Raw genomic sequence first — 24,312 nt, 5'->3', positions numbered from 1 at the left:
AGGCGTTTTTACAGTGTTGCGCATTTTAACCAATCACACACAATTCTGTTGAGCTTAGGAATGCAATGGCCAATCAGAGGAGTTCAGATGAGTCATCTTTGAAACTCATCAGTTTTGTTGAGTGTGCGCGCGTTCGCTAACTGAATTCCGGACTCTTGCGAATTCTCTCATCATAAACAACAAAGCACAGATGTACGTACAATGTAAGTAAGAGATTCATTTCACAGTGTATACAGCTTCAGTGAATATAACGATAGTTTTGTTTTTTTGAGAGTGCTTAAACTCACGATAGATCAATGTTAGTGATAATGTCACTTTCTATATATAATTTATTCGCTGTTTGAATAACCGTAGGAAGGAAAGTTAATTATCAATTTCTAACGTTTTTATTCAATTGTAATCACGTTAAATACAAATTCAGTCCCATTAAACATTTTTTTTAGCCTACATTACACCCATGTCTGGTTCTTGCCTAAAAAGACGGGTTTATGATGTTTAATACATTTGGCTGCTTTTAGCCTTACCCTGGAGTTGGTTCACCCTCTGCCTATGACTGAGACATTGAGACATGGCGACCTCAATATGAGGAAACACTTTAAAGACAGACACCCGGATCAAATGAAAGAGTTCAAGCAGGTAAGTTTCATTTTAATTTTTAATATTTAGATCTTCTCAGTGTTTCCCAGACATTTCCCATACATACATTTGTGGCGGCCAGCCACAATATCAAAACTCACCGCCACAAATAGATTTTACAAAAAGCTTTGAATTCGTTGAATAAACATGAGCACTGCACGTGGCAAAGTTGAAACCTAGTGCAGGTGATTTTATATCACTGTATTTCTGAAGGAAACCAACTGTCAGAAAATTATGGCTGTCATTTTCATTTCATCTTGCCTGTAATGCCTGAGCAGCATTTGTGAGCGGAGCGCTTATTTGATTACAGCCGTTACCGGGGAAACCAAGCGCCTCCTGCTGGCACAGAATGAATTTGCATATATATATGCCGCCACAAGAAAGAGTGCAAGTCTGTGGGAAACACCGCTTCTGTTATGAATATTATTCAATATTTTAATTTGAATGTCGGATTGAAATGAACATCACTGTTATTAGAGTAGTTAATCGTTAGCATAAGTGCGGCTAACGCTAATATAATGAACATTAGAATGAAGTTTCTTTATTAACTATTTAATGCTCCTATAACTTTTATTAGGGTTAAACAAACAGGAGGACATGATGATATTTACTATTTTTACACACCAGACGCATTTAAATGAATTGTGAATCTAAAATATGCGTGTTAGAGACTGTACAAATTAGGGGTGGAACGGTTCAACTTACTTACGGTTCGATACCGTTGACTTGATTGCAAAGATACTATTTAAACTGAGCTGGATGTTGACATCACTGAATTCAATGATGAACTCTCTTTAACTGAAAAATTTGTGTTTACTATTGTCATTTTGCATTATTGACACACTATTTTCCTAATTAATGCTGTTCAGTTGCTTTGACACAATCTGTATTGTTAAAAGCGCTATATAAATAAAGGTGACTTGACTTGACTTGACATACACACACACACACACACACATACAAATCAGACACTAACATCTAACACAATAACCACCTGCTTAAATCTTATCAGTTCATAAACTGACTGATATAATTGCAGAGATAAAAGATAACTTAATATAATCGCCCTGCGCACTTCAACATCACCACATGTTGATTTACTGGACAGATCAGCCTAGCCCTAAGTAAAAGTAAATTTACATGGCAAATTACTCTGGTAAGCTCTGAGACTAAACACACAGGCGTACAGGACATCCACCACACTAAAGCTTAAGAGAGCATACACGAAGCACAACTCGTTTGAGGTGAATGTAGATACCAAAGTTTCATTAGTTTCCAGTGGCGCGCGAGATCTGTAAAGACCTGACTGCGCGTGAACTCGTCAATCACAAAGCAGCTGGCCAATTCAGTGAAATACTGAGATTGGGCTATTTAATATAACTTACCAAAACATTTCCACTACTATAATATTGGAGTTTACTGCATAACGCACACTGAACGCCCATGACAAAGCAAGAAAATAAGAAAGCCTGGCTCCAACGTTTGCAAGGTTCCAAATTAAGCCATCTAATAATAGCAAGCATAAATATAACTTAAAAACTCACCGAGAACACTGCCGTTTACCAATAAACATGAGCTGAGAGCGTGTATATCACGCATAAAACCGTTATGGTGTCAATGACAGGTATCTCAACTCTCTGAGGCGCGTCTCACGAGGCTTTTAACGCCAGCGACGCAAGTCAACAAGCGCTCAGTGTCTGGCAAACTCTCCGGTTCAGCTCTCACTGAACGAGGCGACCCGCTTTCTGGCGTGAACCGACTCACACCTGGTCGAGTTTGACCGTGACCAGATATAACACGAGCTCAAGTCCCGGTTTTTTAACTTTTAACCGGTCGTTAACACACAGACGAACGCAAAATAACAAACAGGCACCCGAAAACCAGAATGAGTTTGTGAAATACGGCTTTCCGATCATACACGATATGAAATGAGGCTGTCACCTTCAGCAAAGTTGTGGCATTTACGGTTCGTCGCTGAGAAATGCCGATTCCTCGGTCCGCTGTCCTCCGCCATCTTGGATCTGTGCAAACTTTGCTGTGACGTCGCACAGCCCCAGTTTCCCTCATACTGTATAAACAAAAAAGTAGGCCTATGTAAGAAGGAATATTCTGCACTTTTTTAATGTCACTCATCAAAAAAGTCAGTTTGTGGCACTGATCGTGTGAAAGTCCAAGCCACTCAGCAATATGTAATACAGTATAGTCATTACTAGAATCTGATTATAAATGTTATACCTCATAGGCCTATATTAAACAGCAGCAACTGCGCTTACTACAATAGAAACGCTGCTGAAAAAGGCCTTAACTAATTGTTGACCAAATTTGTGTTTTTAAAAGGCTAATACCAATATTTAGAAGTAAGCTAACTTAATTCAGATGGTCAGATTTCTTCCAGTGAAGAACAGAATGCTCGTTGGATCTCTTTGGAGAAAATTGTCTTAATGTTTTACACAAATTTGTGGTTCAAAAAAAACAAACAAAAAAAACATTATAGTGATCTCAGATTTATGCCATAATGAAATTATTTCCCGGAGAAACTACAGGAAACAAAAGAGGTGTGAAGATTTAAAGGAGCAACTCTCAGAGGCACAGCATATCTAGGACTGGTCTATTTTTAGACTGACACGTTTAAAATCCATCTGCATGTGTTGCCCGTTTTATAACTCTCCAGGTCAGAATGTCACAAACTAATTCAAGAGGAAATGAACTATCAAAGCTGTCAGCAAATGACACTGTGGTACAGATTCAATTCATAAAATAGTAATTGTATTGCAATAATTAGTGATCATTAATAAAATGTCATTATTGTATTGTAGTTATTATTATTTATTATAATTAGTATTCCAGATCAATAGCTTTTATTATTAGATCTTCAGTCTTAAGTCTGATTCACTTATCGGTCCTCTTCAAATCCCACAAAGATTGCTTTATTTTGTACTATTACTGTTGCAATCTAGACAAGTACTACAAGACAAGAGATACGTTATGGTGGAATTCATTTTTCGGGGGAAAAATGTTGTTTTGCCATGTCTGTTTTTAATATGGTTTTTGTTCATGTGCAATGAGCTAAATTTTATTAAAGATTTAAGTAATTTCTTTAGCTGAATGTATTTTAACATCGATGTTTAACTATGCATTTAAAAATGCATATTACAAACCAGGGCCATCCTTAGGGGGGTGCAAATGGTGCGGTGGCACCGGGCCCCACGTCGAACGGACCGAGGGGGGCCCCGCTCCCTACCTCGCACCGGGCCCCGCGTCAGCTAAGCACGGCCCTGTTACAAACTCAGAGCAGCAGCACCAATGGCCAAACATTTCTACATTTATAAATGCGCAGTACTGCCCCAATCTAGATGGTGGCAGTATAACACCAACAAACTCGATTAACTTGCTCAAAATCCGACAGAAGTGGAGGGATTCTGACACAGTGGGCGGTAGTTTGTAGTTTATTAACTCAAAGTGTAGTCGTTCGTGCTGTCGTGCAGTAACTTTGATTTAAATGGTGGAGCAGTAAAGGCTGTCTGAGCGAGCGGCTTGTTTGGGAATGACGGAGGTGTGTAACGAGGAGCGGGGCCCGGCGGAGAGATGGAGCCTGCGCACCGGCGCTGTGAGTGTGGAGATCCTCTCTCTGGGCTGCGGGATCCAGTCCATCAGGACACCAGATCACAGCGGCCAAAGTGCGGATATAGTGTTAGGATACGATGATGTAGAAGGCAAGTTTCAGTCCATGGGAAATCAGAGCTGGAAAGAGTTTCATTCTTGTGAATGGCAGGTGTTTGTGACTGCTGTGTTGATTAGAGACACCTGGAATGATTTCTTGACCTGTTCTAACAATTTCCAGCCAGATCTGGCCAATAATGATTCTTTAAAACCCTCTGGCCCTCTTCGTTTAGGAGTCACACTTGCCTCATTCGCAGTCAAAAGTGAACGAAGCCTTGAAATGTAACTTCTTTTTTTTTTTTCAGGAAAATCAATGTAATATATTTTTGTTCAAAAATATTTTTTGATTAGGCTATTCTTTATGATTTTGAGGGAATTTTATGATACCATGCAATATTTATACAATTTTAATGAGCTATTGTCTCCATTAGAATTAATATCTTTTTTTATTTCTTTATTTATTCACTGTTTTTTAATAAATGCAATATTTCACATTAAAATAGAGTGAAGGCATTTAAAATCCATTTTTTGAAGTGAGAATTGGGCCAACTGGAGGCATTAAAAAATAAAAACTTGTGTAATATTGCATATCCTCTTGTATTAGCACCCTATATAGATATGTACAGAGGTTTTTGGATTCCCGTTGTTTTTTAGATATAATTTCAGATATATGTATATATATATTTTTTAGATATATATCTAGACATTTCTAAAAGACTACTTTTTGTCAAGGTTTAGATATTTTTGGTTAGATAAGTATCATGTTTTACATTATGATTACAGTCAAACATTAAAATCTTGTTAGAAAGGGAACACATAGAAAGCATTTTTGTTACTCAATATTTGATAATTAAAAAATCTAACAAAATAACGAATGGATAGTGATAATTCAAAACACTTTATACACACATTTTGTAATTAATTGATATTTTATTCAATGTAATTCAATAAATGTTAATCAAACTAAAGATCAGAAATGAAAATGTTTTCGTATTTCCCATTCATTTCTTATGTCGGTCATTTTTGACTGCGAAGAAGTCAATTGTGACAATTTTTTTTTTGTGACCCTTTTAACATATCCAAATCATGTCCATGATTTTTTTGTGTGTTCATATTGCTAATGTGACAAAAGTCACCAAGTGTCATCTCATTCCGATGAAGCTAAGATTTTTTACATTTAAATTTTTTGTTCAAAAATTACCGAAGAGGGCCAGAGGGTTAATATCTCAGCTGTTTCTCTTAAACAGCAATTAGATTACAAGGAGAACAAAGGAAGGTTTTTGCATTATAGATTTAAACAAAAAAAAATAGATTAATTCAAATGTTTTGAAACATCCAGTTGGTGAAACATTTCTGTATGTAGTCAAGACATTTCTCACGAAATTCTCCTTAATGCCAATCTAAGCTGCAGATTTCACTTTCATTATAAAGCTCTAAGTTCTTCCTGAATGTCAATAATTAATTAACTTGTTTCACTCAAAGGGATTTAGGAGACATAATTTTTATTTAATGATTTTAATGGCAAGGATTTCATACAGCGGGTAAAATAAATAAGTATTGAAAACGTCACCATTTTTCTCAGTAAATATATTTCGAAAGGTGCTGTTGACTTGAAATTTTCACCAGATGTTGGTAACAACCCAAGTAATCCATATATGCAAAGAAAACAAAACAAATAAATTCAGAAATTAAGTTATGTGTAATAAAATCCAAACACACAGCCAAGGAAACTCTCAATTGGTTTCAGAGAAAGAAAGTAAAGCTGCTAGAATGACCAGTCAATCAAACCTGACTTGAATCCAATAGAAAATCTATGGAAAGAACTAAAGATCAGAGCTCATAGAAGAGGCCCACAGAACCTTCGAGATTTGAAGACACTGTGGAAGAATGGGCCAAAATCACATCTGAGCAATGCATGCGACTAGTTTCTTCATACAGGAGGCGTCTTGAAGCTGCCATTACCAACAAAGGCTTTTGTATGAAGTATTAAATAAATTTCATTAGTTCAATACTTTTTCCCTGTGTCATTCCATTTTATTATACATAACTTAATTTCTGAATTTATTTGTTTTGTTTTCTTTGTATGTATGGATTACTTGGGTTGTTACCGACATCTGGTGAACATTTTATGTCCACAGCACCTTCAGAAATATATTTACTGAGAAAAATGTTGACGTGTTCAATACTTCTTTCACCTGCTGTAAGTCTCCCTATAAAAAGCAACTTCTAAGTAATAAAATGTTTCAATAAAAATTTGTAATAAATCAATGTTTTAAAAAATGAACTAACTGAATTTAAGTGTATTTATATTCTTTCATTCATAGTCTAAAACATTTTCTTTGCACATTTTAATCAAGGTGTTTGCTTTAAAAAGAAAGTCCAAGTCACTCGGCAATATGTAATGCAGTATAGTCATCAGAATCTGATTATAAATGTTATACATCATATATTAAACCGCACTTAATTGCTGAAGCAACTGTGCCAACTACAATAGAAATGCTGTTGGAAAAGAAGTCCTAACTAATCGTTGACCAATTTGTGTTTTTAAAAGACTAATACCAATATTTAGAAAGCAGGAGAGCTGATGTCCTTTATGAAATAATACTATTAACTAAAGCAAAAACAAAAAGACATGCCGAAATGCATACAAATTGAGGGAACTGACTGAACGATTGCATAACATTTACTTGCTTCACAAACTTCTCTCACGACAGATGCACGTTTAAAGACTTGAAATAAACACAAGTGGTTCTCAAACAGATTACTTCAAATGATTTAAAATAAGACAACAAGGTTTAAAATAAGCTAAACCATTAAAAATCAAATACTTCTAATTCACCCCCTCCACAACAAGGATGTGGAAACCTGTTTTTAAAGGTGTGATGATTTCTAGACCTGGAAAAGTCATTTAAATGAATACAATTTTAAAACACCTTAGACACTTTTATAAAGAATGTACATTTTGCTTGCCAAGCTCTAAAATATTTCATCAGGTAGAAATTTTGAGTAAAAATATTAGTAAAATTCCTTATCCAGTAATTCATGAACAACTGGACAAGTCATGCCGATTCACTGGTTAAAAATAGTGGGAACCCTAAAGAATATTCAGCACTTTAAACTTTTGGAATCTTGACATTTCATTTACAGAAACTAGGAGAGTCGGGCCTTTGAATATGGTTGCAGTCAAAGGTTGAGAACCACTGCTGTATCTATCACTAGACCTAACTATAGAGATATTGAATGAAAAACATGCTTAAAGGGTTAGTTCACCCAAAAACAAATTCTTTGATCTTTCAAGCTGTTTCATGGCAGTCAGCGGGTGCTAATTAGTGACCGTTGTTTTGTTTTGATCTCTCCCCTGCGCTTCCGCGTTCGTCACTTCTGAGCGGCGCATGCGCAAAGCTGACCTCATACGTCATCCGCCCGGAGCTGCTTCCGTTTACAACAGTGAGCGCAAGCTACATTAAAGTGATTATTACGTTTTAAATATGGTTATTTTTCTTCAGGAGGACTTTGTTCACCCCCCTGAGCCGTGTGAGACACTTTTTATTATGGATGGGCACTTTTTATTTCACTTCTTTTGGACTGAAGCACTGTAACACCCACTGAGTGCCATTAAACAGATTGAAAGATCAAAGGCAAATTTTTTTATAACTCCGACTGGATTCGTCTGAAAGAAGAAAGTCATATACACCTAGGATGACTTGAGGGTGAGTAATTTATGAGCTAATTTTAATATTTGGGTGAACTAACCCTTTAATTTCCTTTATTTCATACTAGGTTATCTCTCAAACCCTCGCTACTTTGGAGCTGTGGTAGGCCGGGTTGCAAACCGCATTGCCAAGGGCCGGTTTGTGGTAGATGAGAAAGAATATAAACTGGCTATTAACAATGGACCCAATGCTCTGCATGGAGGACTGAAGGGCTTTGACAAGGTAAATTTGAAATGAAAACCATCTCTATCCTTATTCTCCAAAACAAGCTTTGTCAGCAGACATCATTTCTTTAAGGACGTTTGTGTGTTGTAGGCCGTGTGGACCACAGAGGCGGTGGATAATGGAGTGAAGCTGAGTCACAGCAGTCCAGATGGTGATGAGGGTTATCCTGGGAACCTAAACGCTTCTGTCACTTACAGACTGGAGAAGAACACACTGAGTGTACTGTACTCTGCACAGACTGACCGTACTACAACCATCAACCTCACCAACCATTCATACTTCAACCTGGCTGGACAGGTAGGGCTACAAGCACAGTTTATAAACCTCGTCTTACACTGCATGGTTAAAGTCTGTGTGAACTGTCTTTTGTGGACACAACAGGTGTATTCCTACTCTTAATGAATGCTTTTTCGTATCTGCAGGGGACACCAGACATTTACGACCATGAGGTGACCATCTCAGCAGAGTCGTACCTGCCTGTGGATGATACGATGATCCCCACAGGTATTTTTAACCCATTATTTTAGAGAATTCGATCTTTTAAACGTCTATGAGCAGAAACTGTCGAGCATGGTTTTGTGTGGTTTCTTTACTATGTACAGGGGAGGTGAAACCTGTGGAGAAGACCCTGTTTGACCTGAGAAAGCCTGTCCTCCTGGGCTCTAGACTGAAAGAGCTGCCTGGTCCAGGCTTTGATCACAACTTCTGTCTGTGTTCACCTGGTGATCCGCCACTGGAGCGAAAATGTGCTCGGTAAACCGTTATTTCAATTGGATTATTGAGCCTACGTGATTACTCTATATGTGCCTTAATATTACTGCCCGTGTTGGTCTGTGTAGAGTGGTGCATCCTGGGACGGGTCGTGTTCTGGAGGTGAGCACTACACAGCCTGGGGTTCAGTTCTACACGTCCAACTTCCTGGATGGGACATTGAAAGGAAAGGGTGGAGCGGCTTACTCCAAACACAGTGCCTTCTGTTTAGAGACCCAAAACTGGCCAGATGCTGTTAACCAGGTACTGTAAATGAATTAAAAGTACATTTTAGTTCAGACCAAAAAAAAATAGTAAAATGTACACTATTCAAAAGTTTGAGGTCAGTAGGATATTATTTTTGATACTGCTATTCTGTTGGGTGATCAAAGTTGACACTAAAGACAACGTTGCAAAATGTTCTTTTGAACTTTCTATTAATCAGAAAATCCTGAAAATACTTCAAAATTTTACTGTATTTTCGATCAAATAAATAGAGCCTTGGTGTGCATGAGACGTAAATTAAATTGTTCAAACCCCAAACTTTTGAACTGTTGTATACATTATACTATATAACATATACAGACCATATTTGTGTACTTGTTTCTCTCTCTCTCTCTATATATATATATATGTGATGTTTTTGCTTTATAAAAAAAGCTAATGTTTCTGAATTAATGAGAGATCTCTTCTCTTCTCAGCCTCATTTTCCTGATGCTCTTCTGAGGCCAGGAGAGACGTACACACACACAACACGCTTCACATTCTCAGTGCTCTGAAATTACATCAGCATGTGAAGTTTACTTTTACAACAGTACACAACTGCACACTTTTCTAGCAGAATGTTACATGACCAACATATTGTACTGCTTCTATGACCATGATATTGTATTTCTAGAATTTGCTCATGTTTTAGTATGGGATATTTGTTCCCCCTACCATAAATCCTACACTAACACAATTACTACTTAAAGTTAAAAGACATTAAGGTTTGCTTGTAATCATAAATGTTAATGTCATCTAATAAAAACAAAGCCTGTACAAAATATTATTTTTTTGAGGTGAATACCATAATAGCATTATCCAAAAAAAAATGCAGTCATGTAATGAGACAGCTGTAACATTTTTAAATTTACACAAATTATATAAACGCAATAGAATCACACAATTATTTTGTTTATTTTTAAAAGAAGAAAATCCATTATTTTTTAACCCAGTTCATTTATTTTTAAATACACTTGATATTGCATCTTTTGGCAAACGTATGACTTTTCATAGTAGTCCCACATTATAATAGAAGTTAATAATTCAAAACACAATAACAGTGTTTTATAATTTGGCACAATTCATACTCACAAATACCTCATGCCATACATTCAAGATTTATGCACATGCTGTCTTGTTGCTATAATATTGCATTAAAGCAGTCCAATATGGACTCTGGGATTTAGGAAATGTCTGTGTGAAATCACACAATGCCAAAGTATATTTTCTGCATCTACTCTGTAAAAGAAAATGAAAATGTTTCAAGTGCCTCCACAAAGTTCAACAAAATCTGAAAAAAGGCTGTTTTCAGGTGAGCATCCCGCTGTTATTTAATTGTGAATAGTGTGTGAGAAGAACGCTGATGCTACTGTGTGGAGATGAGCGACACTATGGTGTGTATGATGCGAGATCCTCGAGGACAGCTGATCAGATCCATGCTGGGATTTCTGATCTTCTCCTCTAAGAGCTGATCCAACTCCCACCGCAGCTCTTTCACCAGCTCAGCCACCTACACAAACACAGTCTGAAATCAAACACTGCCATAGCATGATATGATATTCTAGTGCAAGTCTCTTTTACCTCATGAGACGCAGCTGCAAATCTGATCCAGCCATCGTCCAGAGAGATGATGAACTCTCCACGCTGCAGCTCCACGCTCACTTGCCCGCCACCGAACAGCACCATGGGATACACGCACACCATGCTACAGTCACGGAGAAACACTCGACTGGTCTTCACTTTCTCATGGTACACCAGGTATGGGCTGTCATAGTGCCGCACCTACAGAGAGGAACTCTTTTTCAGTAATAAATACATTCATTTTTAGATGCCAAGTCAGAGCGGATGTAGTTTAGGTGAGATGGTTACAGAGAAGTTGACAGATGAGGGGTGTATGGACGGCTCCATCACTCTTGGTCATGAAGCGCAGCTCCTCTGCTTTAGGCTGCATCTTCACAGCTCCTTTACTAGTGAGCTTATACTTCCCCTGAGGAGATCTCACCTAAAAGCATGGCGTGTTTCATACACATTCACATGAAACATCTTACACACCAGTTCAGAGAAATCTGTGCACTGACCTGGACTACATTAGGGTAGAGAGCCGCACACAACATGGCTGACATCAGCTTTGTGTTATCAGAGTTCAGGTTGGCCTGTGAGGGACAGAAAAACAAAAGAACAGGTCACATGTTGTGAGCTGATGGTTTTTACCGAAAATGTTTATACAACTTGTATTGATTTTACCCAAGAGTCTAAAACAACACATACTTAAACCTACCACTGAACAATTTCTGTCCAGAAGAGATGGGATAAAACATCTTACAAATAGTTTTGAAAACCGCACATTTTCCAAACTGATGTTAATCAAAGAATGATCACTAGAATATGTGATCAAATGCACCATTTCATCTAATGTTCTCTTTATTTTAACATAATTATATTACATTGATATTCATTAACACTCACTACATCTAAAACAAGCAGTCTTAGACTGCTAATAAATAAATTAAATATTTAATTTAAAAACAAAAATATTTATATAAATATTAATTTTTTATATTTTAATTTCAATTTTACAACTAAAAATCCTTCAGAAGGTTTCAAAGCTGTGTTGTCAACACTGTCAGAAATGTATGAAAATGCGCAAAAATTTAAATTCTGTCATCATTTACCAAACAGTTGACGGTAGCCATTGACTTCCATAGTATTTTTTCCATAATGGCTACCATCAGCTGTTTGGTTACCGACATTCTTCAAAATATCTTCTTTTTTTTTTTTTGCATTTGGCAGAAACTCACAGGTTTGGAAGAACATGAGGGTAAGTAAATGACAGAAATTTCATTTTTGAGTGAACTATCCCTTTAAATCAGGCAATATCAAGATGACCTTTTCACATTTCTATGATCTTAAGTACATAAACTTGAATTTCTTTCAGTTCTGTAGTTTTCGTCCCAGCACTGAATCACTGTTACCTCATAGCCTGTGGCCTCCAGCACCCCATCACTTCCTTTTGAGCTCATTTTTTCAATGACCCTGGCCTTCAGTCCATCCTTCACAAAGCCAATGTCAGACAGAAGCTCTGCAAACTGCCTTTTAAGACATGCTATCTCCTGAGAGAACACACACGCAGAGCAGTTATGGTATGCCTAAATGACTGATATCTACACTGAGCCAATCAGAGTCCAGTCTCACCTGTAAGCCCCGGATCGAGAGGAAGTTCTCTCTGTAGAACTGGTAACCAGCCTTAAAGCTGCTCTGTGCTGCGTTACACCAACCCTAAACAGAACAAACATCAGTGCAAGTCTTAATATTTATATCAAAACAGCACATTTCATGCACATGAACTGAGTGAATTATGAACGAAAATGCACCCAATAATGAACAAGTTTCAGATTATTACCAGAAATGCATAATAAAGAAATTTTGGCTGATATGATCAGAAGTAAATCAGTATATTGGGGAAATAATTTTTATGACTGATCGTGGTGGTCTAGTTAACAAAAGAAAAACATTTCCTAATAGCATTGTCAATGGAAAATATTTTTTTCAGTATGTTCACATATTGAATAAATATCATGTAAAATGACTGTTCATTTCAATTGAGCAATGTATCTTATTTACTATTATTAAATTGCATTATTTATCTATCAATATATATATAAAAAAAAACATTATAAAAAAAAAAGGAAAAACTTACTGGAAGAGCCATATTAAATATTACAAATCTATTTAGAAGTTCGGGTCAGTGAGATTTTTTAATGTTTTTGAAAGAAGACTCTTAGGCTCACCATTGGGCTTATTTGATCAAAAATACAATGTGAAACATTACAATTTAAAATAATGTCATGTCACATGATCCTTCAGAGATCATTCTAATATGCTGATTTGCTGGTCAAGAACATTTATTATTATCAAAGTTGCAAACAGTTGTGTGGCTTAATATCTTTGTGGAAACCGTGATTATTTTTTTAATTTATGTTTTAAAATTGGAAAAAATGAGTTTGATGTTATCAGCTTCTAATATCAGCCTAATAAAACCAATTGCGAGAATGAAAAAACAAAAACAAATAAAGAACCGAATGAGATGCAGATGCCTGTTGATGGAAATAAAAATTTTTTTCCTGTAAAATACACGAAATCTGAAAGACTGATAATAAAATTATTCAACAAATTAAGAAAAAAAAAAGAACAAGAAAGTGGTGAAGGATGTGTATACCATTATGAATTGTAGTCATTAATTTGATTAGAGCCTGAACTGACCTTGTACGCCTGCAGCAAAGCCAGATGGTCGCTGTTTGCCAGAGAGAACCCCAACTTCTTCTCGTTAGCTTCCTCTCGTTTATCCCAGGGAGACACCTGCGAGTATGGCAGGATCTCAGGTCACAGTACTGCGCTGGAGAAATAGCTTCCACATGTGTCTGGTGACTTACGAATGGACTCTTGAAGGCCAGGCTAGCGGCGATGGTGAGGACAGGGTCCAGGCAGCGGAAGATGGCTCCCAGCAGCATGAGTTTACCGATGCGGACGTCCACAGGCAGACAGGCCAAATGCCAACCGAGGGGAGTCAGAGACTCCTCGTCCGTCAGGTCGCCCAGGGCACACAGGCGCTGTTTAGCGGCCTCCAGACTGCCCTCTGCGGGCGGCTCAATAAGCTGAGAGAAAACTGACTCCAGAGGACGCTCCGTAAACACCTCCAACACCTTAACCCTGGGACAGAAAAATTTTAACTATTAAGATCTAAACAAATCACATAAAGTTTGCTTGTGTTGAAGGAATAGTTTACCCAAAAATGAAAATTAGATGTAGATGAGTTTGTTTCTTCAAGGGGAACAGATTTGGAGAAATTTAGCATTTCATCACTGACTCACCAGTGAAGTGAATGGGTGCCGTCAGAATGAGAGTCCAAACAGCTAATGAAAACATCACAATAATCCACAAGTAATCCACCCGACTCCAGTTCAGTTAATCAGTTAATGTCTTGTGAAGTAAAAAGCTGCATGTTTGTAAGAAACAAATCCATCAAGATGTTTTTAACATTCAAACTTTGCTTCTGGCTAAAATACACACAAGCCCACTATCCATAATATTGCTTTCTCCAAACGTTGTCTCGTCTAAATCAGGAGTGAAATATACACAGATCAAGCAAGCACTGTTTTACAAGCAAAAACAGTCCAAAACTGTTCTAAACAAATATTTCGGTGGATTTGGATATAAGAGGACAACAGTTGATGGAATTTGTCACTAGAGGAAGTGTTATTAGGGATTACGGATTTTGGCCAGAGGTGACGGTTTTAAGTTAAATAGCCTTAATGATGGATTTGTTTCTTACAAACACAGTTTTTCACATCACAAGACATGAACCGATGGACTGGAGTGGAGTGGATTACTTGTGGATTATTGTGATGTTTTTTTTTCAGTTGTTTGACTCTCATTCTGACGGCACCCATTCACTGCAGAGGATCCATTGGTGGCCAAGTGATGTAATGCTACATTTCTACAAATCTGTTCTGATGAAGAAACAAACTCATTGACATCCTAGATGGCCTGAGGGTGCATTTCAGTAAATTTTTCGCAAATTTTAATTTTGGGGTGAACTACTCCTTTATTTAAAGGTTTTTTGTTTCAACAGGGTTGTTTTAAGGTGGTTACCTTAGACAGAGCTGCTCCAGGGGCACTCTCTGAATCTCAGGCAGCTGCTGTTGGCTCAGGTGATGTGTGAAGCGATGGCTTGTAAACAGATGGAAGCAGACGCCTGACGCCACACGACCAGCACGGCCTTTTCTCTGGAAAGCATTGGCACGAGACACCCATACGTCCTCTAGACTCTCCATACTGCGACTAGCATCGTACCTAATACATGCACAAACATATGACAATGCATCCAAAACCACAAAGAATATTCAATGTTAACCAAGAATAATAAATAATCTATGTTTGGACAGCTTCTCAAACCTCTTCTCCTTCATCCGGCCAGAGTCTATGACATACACCACATCGTCAATGGTGACAGAAGTTTCAGCGATGTTGGTGGAGATGATGATTTTGGTCACACCCTCATGTGGGCGGGTAAAGACCGCCTGCTGCTCCTCATTGGACAGGGACGAGTGTAGAGGATACACTACACACCTAAAAAATTTTACACACAATCATAAATATATATCATCATCCACTTTTTACAGGTGAATCTGACAAACCAAAACATGTCCAGGTTGCATTTCAGCCCATAATAATTGTTTCATTAAAAATTATTTTTATATATTAACAAACTTAAAAGTTTGGGGTCAGTAAGACTTTTTTAAATTTCTCAAAGTATATTATGTTCACCCAGGTGGCATTTATTTGAACAATTTAATGCATTTTTGCTGAAGAAAAGGATTAACCCTTTAAGCCCTGAGGGCATTTTTGCCTCACTGAAGCTGATGTTTTTTCTGAGTGACTTAAGACAAAATTAATGACTCATAACTTGAATACTGTGGCAAGGAGAGTCAGAAGGTTGGTATCGTTTAATAGAAAACTTTCTGTACTTTCAGAAGGAATTATTTCATTAGGACATTCTCCTGCTGAGAAATAGCTGATAAAAATGTAAGAAAAATTTGAGTGCTCAAGAGATTGAGAGCTCATTTTTCATATCTGTCTTATTTGACATTCAATATCTCAGGACAGAAATAAGGTAGGAGGAAAATTCTACTTTGATGATGGTCCCCATCATGTTAGCTGTATCTGTTTCAAATTTTTTGGTGATAGCACAAAGTATCCAAAAGTTACAGTATTTTGTAACAAAATAGGCCTTTTTGTTTAGCTCTTGACTCCCTGAAGGAATTTTAAAAACTGTTGTTTTCTGAGTGCCATAAACAAAAATAATGACTCATAACTCCAAGACCGTAGCAAGGACAGTCAAAATGTAGGTATCGTTTGATAGAAATCTTTCTATATTTTTAGGGGGGGAAATCCTTGCATTTGAATATTCTCATGTTGAGAAATAGGTGATAAAATGTAAGAAAAATTAGTGTGGTCAAGGGAAATTTTTCATATTCTTATTTCAAAGAAATAAGGTAGGAGAACATTTTTTTTTGTAATGTTCCCCAACATGTGTGCTGTATGTGAATTAAATTTTGTTATCATGAAATAATCAGAAGTTACAGCATTTTGAACCAAGGTAGCCCTTCTCTTAGCCCTTGACAGTTTTGAAATTGTTGTTTTGAATTTGAAATAACGAAGTCCCAAACAATTATACTTCTTTTATTCTACTCATGAGACCTTTCAAATGACATATGACACATGACAATCCGAGCTGTATGTTTTTGACATTTTAGAGTACATGGCACAAAAACATTTTGTAAATTATGATTATTTATTTTTTTGTAATTTATCAGCAAATAACTCGGCACTACTTTGGAGTTAATCAAAGTGGCTACATGCATTGTAAAGCTCAGATTCTAAGCTTTCAAATTATATCCGTTTTTGAAAGGCAGTGGTTTGAAAAATATGATTAGTAATATTTTCGCGGAGGGGGGCGTCCCGCCCGTGATACACTTCGGTTTAGAGGGACTGCTCAGCACTCGTTAGGAGTTGATCAATGATACCTGTTTTGTGTTATTCCATTCAGGGGTTGCTTAGTAATTTGATTATGAATTTTTTCGTGCGGGAGCTCTGGTTTAAAGGGTTAATTTCTTTCAACAAAAAAAAATTATATATATATATATATGCACCAGGCTAATGAGATGACAAGTGGCACATGAGTGCTTCAATTAAAAATAATGACATGGTGCAAAAGATTATTTTCTTTAGATTTTTAGGTGGAAAAAAATTACTTGTAAAGACTACTTTAAGAAACTGCCAATTTACATGAACAGCACTGACTGAAAAACTGGCAGGATTACAACAATGTACCTGTTTGTTCTTCTATTATTGAACATCCTGTTAGACTGCAGCTGCTCATATAATTGCTTTATTTCAGCAAGTCCTGGTAGGAAGACCAAAACAGCACCTGTGCATTCACCAAAAAGGAAAAAGCAACAAAAAAAAACAGTCATTCACTGAGTTTTTTTAACCCTTCTAAGAAGGCTGTAATTATTTGAACAGTGCAGGGGTTTATGGAGCTCTTTACCTGGTGGGTAGCTGTGCTCTCCATCAACAATCCACTCCAACAGACTCTCCACCAGGTCCATTTTGATTTTATCAAGATCCATAGCAGCCAATGTTTTCACTACAGACTTTGAGTAATCTTAACAAGAGATGCACAAAGATGTACACAGTTCAGGGTGTTTTGTCATATTACACAAAGATTATTCAATAAGCAGGATGTACTTTGTACAATCACTAAAGACAGAAATGAGCATAGACAGGCTCGCAAAAACACAGAAAAGGAATAATAAACGGGCCCACAAAAAACTCACAGGAAATTAAGAAAAATTTGGTAATAAATCAATAAAACATGCTAAAGTGTTTTTACTGGAATATCGGACGGTAAGATCCTGTTGACTGAGCTGCTGATCAGGGATGGAGTCTTTGACCGAATCCTTTTTCATTAAGGACGTAAATGACCAGCTACCATCATCATCAAAATCCTCAACAGGAGCCCGTCCCTTCCCAGCCGTGCCACCCTGACCAGAGGAACGATTTTGCTTTGTGGAGCACCGATATGGACTACCATCTTCAATTACATAACCTTCACAACAAAAGAACAAACCATGCTGTGTTGTAAAGATTGTTTATAATTTATTTTTGTATGATGAATATATAACAATCATAGATGAAGCTGTATGTATTTTATGTGAATACTTGGTCTTAGCGATGGCGTCTTCAAGGAAGAACTGCTCCACTGGGAATGTACGTCCTTCAGATAGAAAAGTCCATTGAAAGAGAAATTTGTGATGGATTAAATTCTAAATTTACATCTTTAAAGGTGCACTGTTATATGGTATATCATACCTGGTATATGGATGCTGGGGCAGTTGTTGAAGTACTGTGAGAAGAGCTCGGCATTCAGGGTTGCACTCATCATAATTATTTTCAAATCCATCCTTTTTACAATCAGATCCTTCAGAACCAGCAACAGGAAGTCACTGTGAGACAGGAATCATGTGACTGTCAGACTCATGTGTGTGACTGTGTTGTAATGTGCACCTGTGCTTTCCACAGACCTCTCTTCTGTCCGTTCATGGACCTCATCCACGATCACATGTGTGATGCCACTGAGCTCAGAGTCGCCCTCTAGCCTCCGCAAAAGGACGCCGGTGGTGCAGAACATCAGCCTGGTGCTGGAGGACTGGATACAAGAAATTATATACAGACATTAATACTTTTTTTTTAAAATTTTTTCTTTAGCAAGGATGCATTAAATTGGTTAAAAATGAGTAAGGGTGTTTATGTTGTGACAAGATTCATATTTTAAATATATCTTCTGAACTTTCCATTCATCAAAGGATCCTAAAAAAGTAAATAATAAAAATAAGCAGAACAACGGCTTTCAACTTTGATAATAAGAATCATGTGACACTGAAGACAAGAGTAATGATGCTGAAAATTCAGCTTTGCATCACAGGAATAAATTCGATTTTAAAATATCACATGAATAAATGACATTTTAAAATATATTGGAATTTGACAGTTATTTTGTATATTATATATGAATATTTCACAATATTACTGTTTTTCTGTATTTTTACTGTTACTGTATCAAATTACTGTATCAAATAAATGCAGCCTTGGTGAGAATAAGAGACTTCTTTCAAATAAATTAAAGAGAGAGAGAGAGAGATTTTGACAATATTCAATTTACTATATCTTGTATATTGAGTATCTTGAAACTATATCTTGAAATGGCTCTAAAAAAGTTTATTCAATATATAGAACACCATGATTTGGACTAAAGTTATTGATGCCAATTGAATTAATAACATTTAATCTGAAAATAAAAACATAGTTACTTTAGTCAAATAATTTTCTGTTGATTACGGTAAATGATAACCAAATTATGACAAAAATTGTGTTACCCTGACGGTCTCCAGATGGATCTGATAGCCTGTGGAGTGACCCAAGGCCTCTGCTCGTTCCTGGGCCACTCGGGTCGCCACAGCGATGGCAGAGATGCACCGTGGCTGAGTGCAAATAACGTTGGCCACTCTATCCGGCCGTCCAGTCTGGAGGAAATTATCCAGGATAAACTGAGGAATCTGAGTGGTTTTCAGCCACAAATTATATGAGGATACATATCACAATCACACACACATCCAAGCCAATAGGGGCAAGACAAACCTACAACAGGTGTGTTACCTGTTTCCTCTTGAACTCTCTGCAGAGCTTCTTGTTCTCTTGCAGTATTTGCTCAGTTTTGATCTCGAACTTCACCATCCTCTTCCTCAAGTTAACATAGCTCTCGTTTTCCACTGGGATACATTGTTCTTCATCTTCATCATCATCACCATCTTCTTGTTCATCATCAATATCCTCTTAGGTATGAAGCATCTGATTAAACACAAATACATTGACAGAAGTTTCATTTTAGTATATATAGTTTTAATAATAATGATGAAGTCTTAAAGGGATAGTTCACCCAAAAATGAAAATTTGATGTTTATCTGCTTACCCCCAGGGCATCCAAGATGTAGGTGACTTTGTTTCTTCAGTAGAACACAAACGAAGATTTTTAACTTTTAACTCAAACCGTTGCAGTCTGTCAGTCATATAATGGAAGTGAATGGGAATCACAGCTTCGAGAGTCAAAAAAACATACACAAACAAAACCAAATTAAACCCTGCGGCTCGTGACGATACATTGATGTGTAAAGACACGAAACGATCGGTCTGTGCAAGAAACTGAACGGTATTTATATCGTTTTTTACCTCTGATGCACTGCAATGTCTGAACTGTCCTGACATTGACATTGACAGTTGAGATTCCCGCCCGCACCCGCACTCGCCCATCAAGAGTTGTCCCGCGCCGCACCGTTACATTGGGTCCCGCGGTCCTCCTGCGGGAGTGCAGGACTCTCCTACAGGGTGACGCGGAGGAGACGAATTGTTGAATAAAGTCGTTGTTTTTGTTTTCTTTGTGCAGAAAATGTATTCTCGTACCTTCGTAAAATTATGGTTGAACAACTAATGTCACATGGATAATTTCAACGATGTCCTTACTACGTTTCTGTACTTGATGATCGTGGTAGGATTCTTGCTGTCTATGCAGGGTCTGAGAGCTCGCGGAACGCATCAAAAATATCTTAATTTGTGTTCCGAAGATGAATGAAGGTCTTACAGGTTTGGAACAACGTGAGGGTGAGACATTAATGAAAGGATTTTCATTTTTGGGTGAACTGTCCCTTTAAGAGAAAAAAAATCCCTATGGAGAAAATGAATAGGAAAAACAAAATATTTGCAGAACCAAGGCCACTGTTGCCTCTATAGAAACAAACTCAAGTTCACCTAGTTGGTGTGTGATACTCATGGCTCTGAAGTTCCCGCAGCAGTTCTTTGACCTGCAGTTTGTTCTCTGAAGTCATGTGTATCTTCTGCAGGGGCAGCTGCACTTGCTCAGGTCTAAATCTGGATCTCATCTCCTCCTCGTCGTGTTTTCTGGCCAGTGCCTGATTTCTTCCTCTGCCGGTTCCTCCACGAGCCCCACGGATACCTCTTGAACCTCTAGATGAGGGAGGCTTGAATGACCGACTGCGACCCAAATCCAGGCTGAAATCATCCCCATCATCCCAACATCCACTAGCAGCTTTCCTGTTTCCACCTCCACCTCCTCTGGGTTTATTGAACCGTCCTCCACCCCGATTGGGTTTACTTCTCCTCCTTCCACTCATTAGTTCAGCTCCCTTTTAGTGTATGTCCTTTCAATTGAAGCATACGTGTGTTAATACACTTGTCCTGAAAACCATCTGCAAACAAGCTAATATAATAATTTCTTATATATATATATATATATATATATATATGCTTATTTATATTTAACGGCTGACATTTTATTTGTAAGGATTATAAACATAAATCAACCATTTAAATATAGAAACACAGCAACCAGACATGAGTTAGGACGTATTATACATAGTATAAATGTACACTATATGTTGTGAGTACAGACAGTTAAGAACAAATACACGTTATTTGACAAAGAAAGCCAGCTGACAAATCATACCGATCATCGAGCCGATATTGAAATCAATATGAAGTCTCGCGAATCTCTTGCTGTACAGTTACAGCTACTGTTGTATCAGTAGATTGAAATCAGCAGCAAGCAAAAGAGGTTCGACAGGAAACATGATGCATTTTTCAAAATAAAAGTCGGGCGTGAAACAAAATAAAAACTTGAGTTCTGGCGAACAGTTTTGGTTTTGTTTTATTTTATAATTTTATTTTGTTTGCGTTTTTTAATCACAAATACTATATATTGAAACTAGCTTTAAGCTGTATCACGATAAGTCATGTTTCAAAATGACATCAAAATAAATCCATACAAAACAATAAAACATCGGTTCAGTGGTCTATAAAAAAATAATTAAACCGCATAACAAATGAGCACATTTAGTGTCTTGCTTATGCTCGTTTTCAATGTCCTAATGCTGGCAAACAAAGCTAAGATCGCTCCATCTGACTGCACTATTTGTAATGGTTCAATTACATTAGATAGACAGCTTAGAACAAGCTCTCACAGAGGATGCTGAGTTCACAAAATGAACCCTTTTGGGTCCAACAAGTCATAGTCATTTCTGAGTATTCTGGGTGTTTTGTTCTCTGAACTCTTTCTGAGTATCACACGTCTTAAAAAGTGAAAATGTGCAGTTTATACCCAGAGACATTTACCTTTATTTAGGGATATTCCAAAAGAAACAAACAAAAAAAAACAGATCTGTTTAAAGCATTGGTGAACATTACAAAAAGTAAGCCTATATTATTAAGACTGTAACACCTCAGTGGTACAAAATACATAAAATGATTCACAAGTGTTTCAGATATGGCAACCCAGGTTTGCACAGAGTACAGCACAAATGGGGGGATTGTGGATTGTTTTTTCATACAAGATTAGTTTCCTAGAGGAGGTGAACACTGAATAAATTCATCTTCAGTCTGACCGCACTAAAGATTATATTCTTGTATGATTTGTGAGTGCATTTCTCTGCTGAGGGGAAAGGATGGGAATAATTTTGGACATGAACAAGGCCTGAGTTAATCCTTCATTTGGACAGATGGGGGAGCTAGCTGACCAGAAGAGGCAGATTATAGCAGGAAGATTGGGTGCATGGATTTACTTGAGATTTTTCTAGATTTAAGATAGTGGTGGGTCAGGACAAAACTCTCATTTTGGTTGAGTCTTAAGGGTAAGTGGCCCTTCTGCTGTTCGGGACACATGGATGGATGTTACCAGGTGTAAATGGAAGGAAGACAGGCTGTTAGTTTCTGTCTTCCCTAGGGAAAAAAAAAATACTGACATATCATTTGAGACTTACTGATATAAAAAATATAATTAAACTTTATTTGGAGTACTACTTTCGCAAAAATTCACATTTATTAATATTAAGCCTAAAATGTCTTTTAATGTCACTATTGATGAGGATTGTGTGCTCTTTGAATAATATATTGTCTTTAAATGCAAGATATTTAAAGTGTACCTAAAGTATACTTACAATAGTTCCACTTCAGCACAATCAAATATACTTCAGTATATCTTTAGTTGGACTTCAACACTACTTCCACACAATTAAAGTGCATTAAGCACAAAATTAGTTGTTCCAATTTAGCAAACTCTACGTATACCAGTTTAGTCTACCAAAAGTTCAGTTTGGTATTTTTATTAAGTATATAATATGTAAATGTATTTGTAGTATACTTAGCATGAAATCAATGTAATTTAAGTACATTTTAGTATATTTATTTTTCACTAGGGTTCAGTCGCTTGCAAGTTAAAATCAAGTTCAACTAAAACTATAAAAACATTTTTGTTACTTGAAATTTAACTTAATTTAACTCAAATAAAATATTAAAAACCATAAACCTATTTTATTGTAGCTAATAGCATTTCTCACTTTTTTTTAAACCTGATGTAAAATAACTAAAACTGAAATAATCAAAAAAACTTATATAAAAATCGCAAAACAAAATTACCAAAAACTTTAACTATAATTAAAATGAAAACCAAAAATATATATATATATAAAAAAAAAATACTTAAAATATGTATCTTTAAAAGAAGTGCATATGGAGCTGGTATCACAGGATCACTTTTTTTTCAGCCTAGATAGTCTTAAACAAGATTAGGAATAAATAGATGGCAAGTCTGTGTCAGGCAGCATTGTGTGGGAATGCATTGTGAATGATGATCAACAGTGAGGATAGCGGAGGTGGTGAGGGGGAGTCGAGAGACGAGGTCAAAAGTACAGGTCAGGGAAGTGCTGATTCTTGGAACGGAAGTCTTGGCTGATTTTACACACGTCAGAAAAGTAACAGAAAAGTGTGAGGAATGTCCAAAGGCCTTCAGTTGAGTTTCCTTCATGCTATACACTGTTTCTTCTGTTTGAGTGTAGTAATTGAGGACATGATGGATGATGAGGTAATATCTGCAGACATGCTGAGAGAAGTGGGAACTTTCGAGGGTCCAGAACTTTCTGCTGAAGATGACGAAGGATAGTTTAGGGAAGAGGAGGTGGTGAGTAGATGGCAAATAGGGTAACAGAGAGAGGCGATACTGTCCGTCTGTGTCTGTTCTTTAAACCGGACAGCTGCTTATGTAACAACCACAAGACAAAATGGGAAGGGAGCCATTTTCTCATACATTTAAACAAATGATGTAGTTTGTTATCTTTGTAGGTCTTTCTTTTCTATCTGAAGCTCCTTATTTCGAGCTATCTGTTTCGTTTTCATCCCTTGCGGATATCCTCCCTCTCTGCGTTCTTCTGTTTTTATACTGATAGAGCGTAACCTTTTGGCTTTCGTCACTTATATTTGGCCTCTTCCTGAAACACAGGCCTGAGCACTGGAGAAAGAAGGCACAGGGTGTAGGCGGCCTTATGTAATTTCTTTGTGCTGCTCAGTGAAAACAATTAGTGGATACACATTAATTATGACTAAT

The 24,312-nt window shown here is 37.0% G+C and overlaps 3 protein-coding genes across 3 annotated transcripts in view; 1 reads left to right on the top strand and 2 right to left on the bottom strand.

Annotated features, from left to right (window-relative positions):
- LOC107699303 (atlastin-2-like) overlaps window positions 1-2,694 on the bottom strand; it is a 15,405-nt gene extending 12,711 nt beyond the window's left edge. The window contains exon 1 of the mRNA XM_016500515.1: window positions 2,578-2,694. Coding sequence (XP_016356001.1) covers window positions 2,578-2,650 — 73 coding nt within the window. The 5' untranslated portion in view covers window positions 2,651-2,694. The remainder of the gene's footprint in view (window positions 1-2,577) is intronic.
- Window positions 2,695-4,002: 1,308 nt separating this feature from the next.
- On the top strand, window positions 4,003-10,043 carry LOC107699302 (aldose 1-epimerase-like). Its single transcript, XM_016500514.1, has 7 exons — window positions 4,003-4,349; window positions 8,077-8,231; window positions 8,325-8,531; window positions 8,657-8,738; window positions 8,837-8,987; window positions 9,074-9,248; window positions 9,686-10,043. The coding sequence occupies exons 1-7, from the start codon at window positions 4,181-4,183 to the stop codon at window positions 9,761-9,763; spliced, it is 1,017 nt and encodes a 338-aa protein (XP_016356000.1). The 5' UTR covers window positions 4,003-4,180; the 3' UTR covers window positions 9,764-10,043.
- Window positions 10,044-10,201: 158 nt separating this feature from the next.
- LOC107699277 (putative ATP-dependent RNA helicase DHX57) lies at window positions 10,202-21,473 on the bottom strand. The gene is given in 22 exon segments (XM_016500489.1): window positions 10,202-10,758; window positions 10,830-11,030; window positions 11,118-11,142; window positions 11,144-11,250; window positions 11,327-11,401; window positions 12,221-12,358; window positions 12,441-12,524; window positions 13,509-13,604; window positions 13,679-13,955; window positions 14,898-15,098; window positions 15,201-15,374; window positions 17,139-17,235; window positions 17,356-17,472; window positions 17,701-17,914; window positions 18,029-18,084; window positions 18,180-18,313; window positions 18,392-18,516; window positions 19,244-19,513; window positions 19,515-19,697; window positions 20,197-20,242; window positions 20,670-21,079; window positions 21,385-21,473. Coding segments are annotated over 21 exon segments (3,147 nt in total). The 5' UTR covers window positions 21,053-21,079; window positions 21,385-21,473; the 3' UTR covers window positions 10,202-10,614.
- Window positions 21,474-24,312: the final 2,839 nt, after the last annotated feature.

The sequence above is a fragment of the Sinocyclocheilus anshuiensis genome, unplaced genomic scaffold (genome assembly GCF_001515605.1).
Source record: "Sinocyclocheilus anshuiensis isolate Anshui unplaced genomic scaffold, SAMN03320099.WGS_v1.1 scaffold450, whole genome shotgun sequence".
Taxonomy (NCBI): Eukaryota; Metazoa; Chordata; class Actinopteri; order Cypriniformes; family Cyprinidae; genus Sinocyclocheilus; species Sinocyclocheilus anshuiensis.
The sequence above is the reverse complement of the archived record's forward strand: the minus strand, read 5'-3'. Positions and strand labels throughout refer to the sequence as shown.

Bases quoted from the DNA above. Each gene is read 5' to 3' on its own strand.
- LOC107699302 (XM_016500514.1), top strand. From the start codon at position 4,181: ATGACGGAGGTGTGTAACGAGGAGCGGGGCCCGGCGGAGAGATGGAGC. The intron at 8,739-8,836 runs GTATTTTTAACC...TACTATGTACAG, and splicing joins TGATACGATGATCCCCACAG to GGGAGGTGAAACCTGTGGAG. The intron at 8,988-9,073 runs GTAAACCGTTAT...TGGTCTGTGTAG, and splicing joins CTGGAGCGAAAATGTGCTCG to AGTGGTGCATCCTGGGACGG.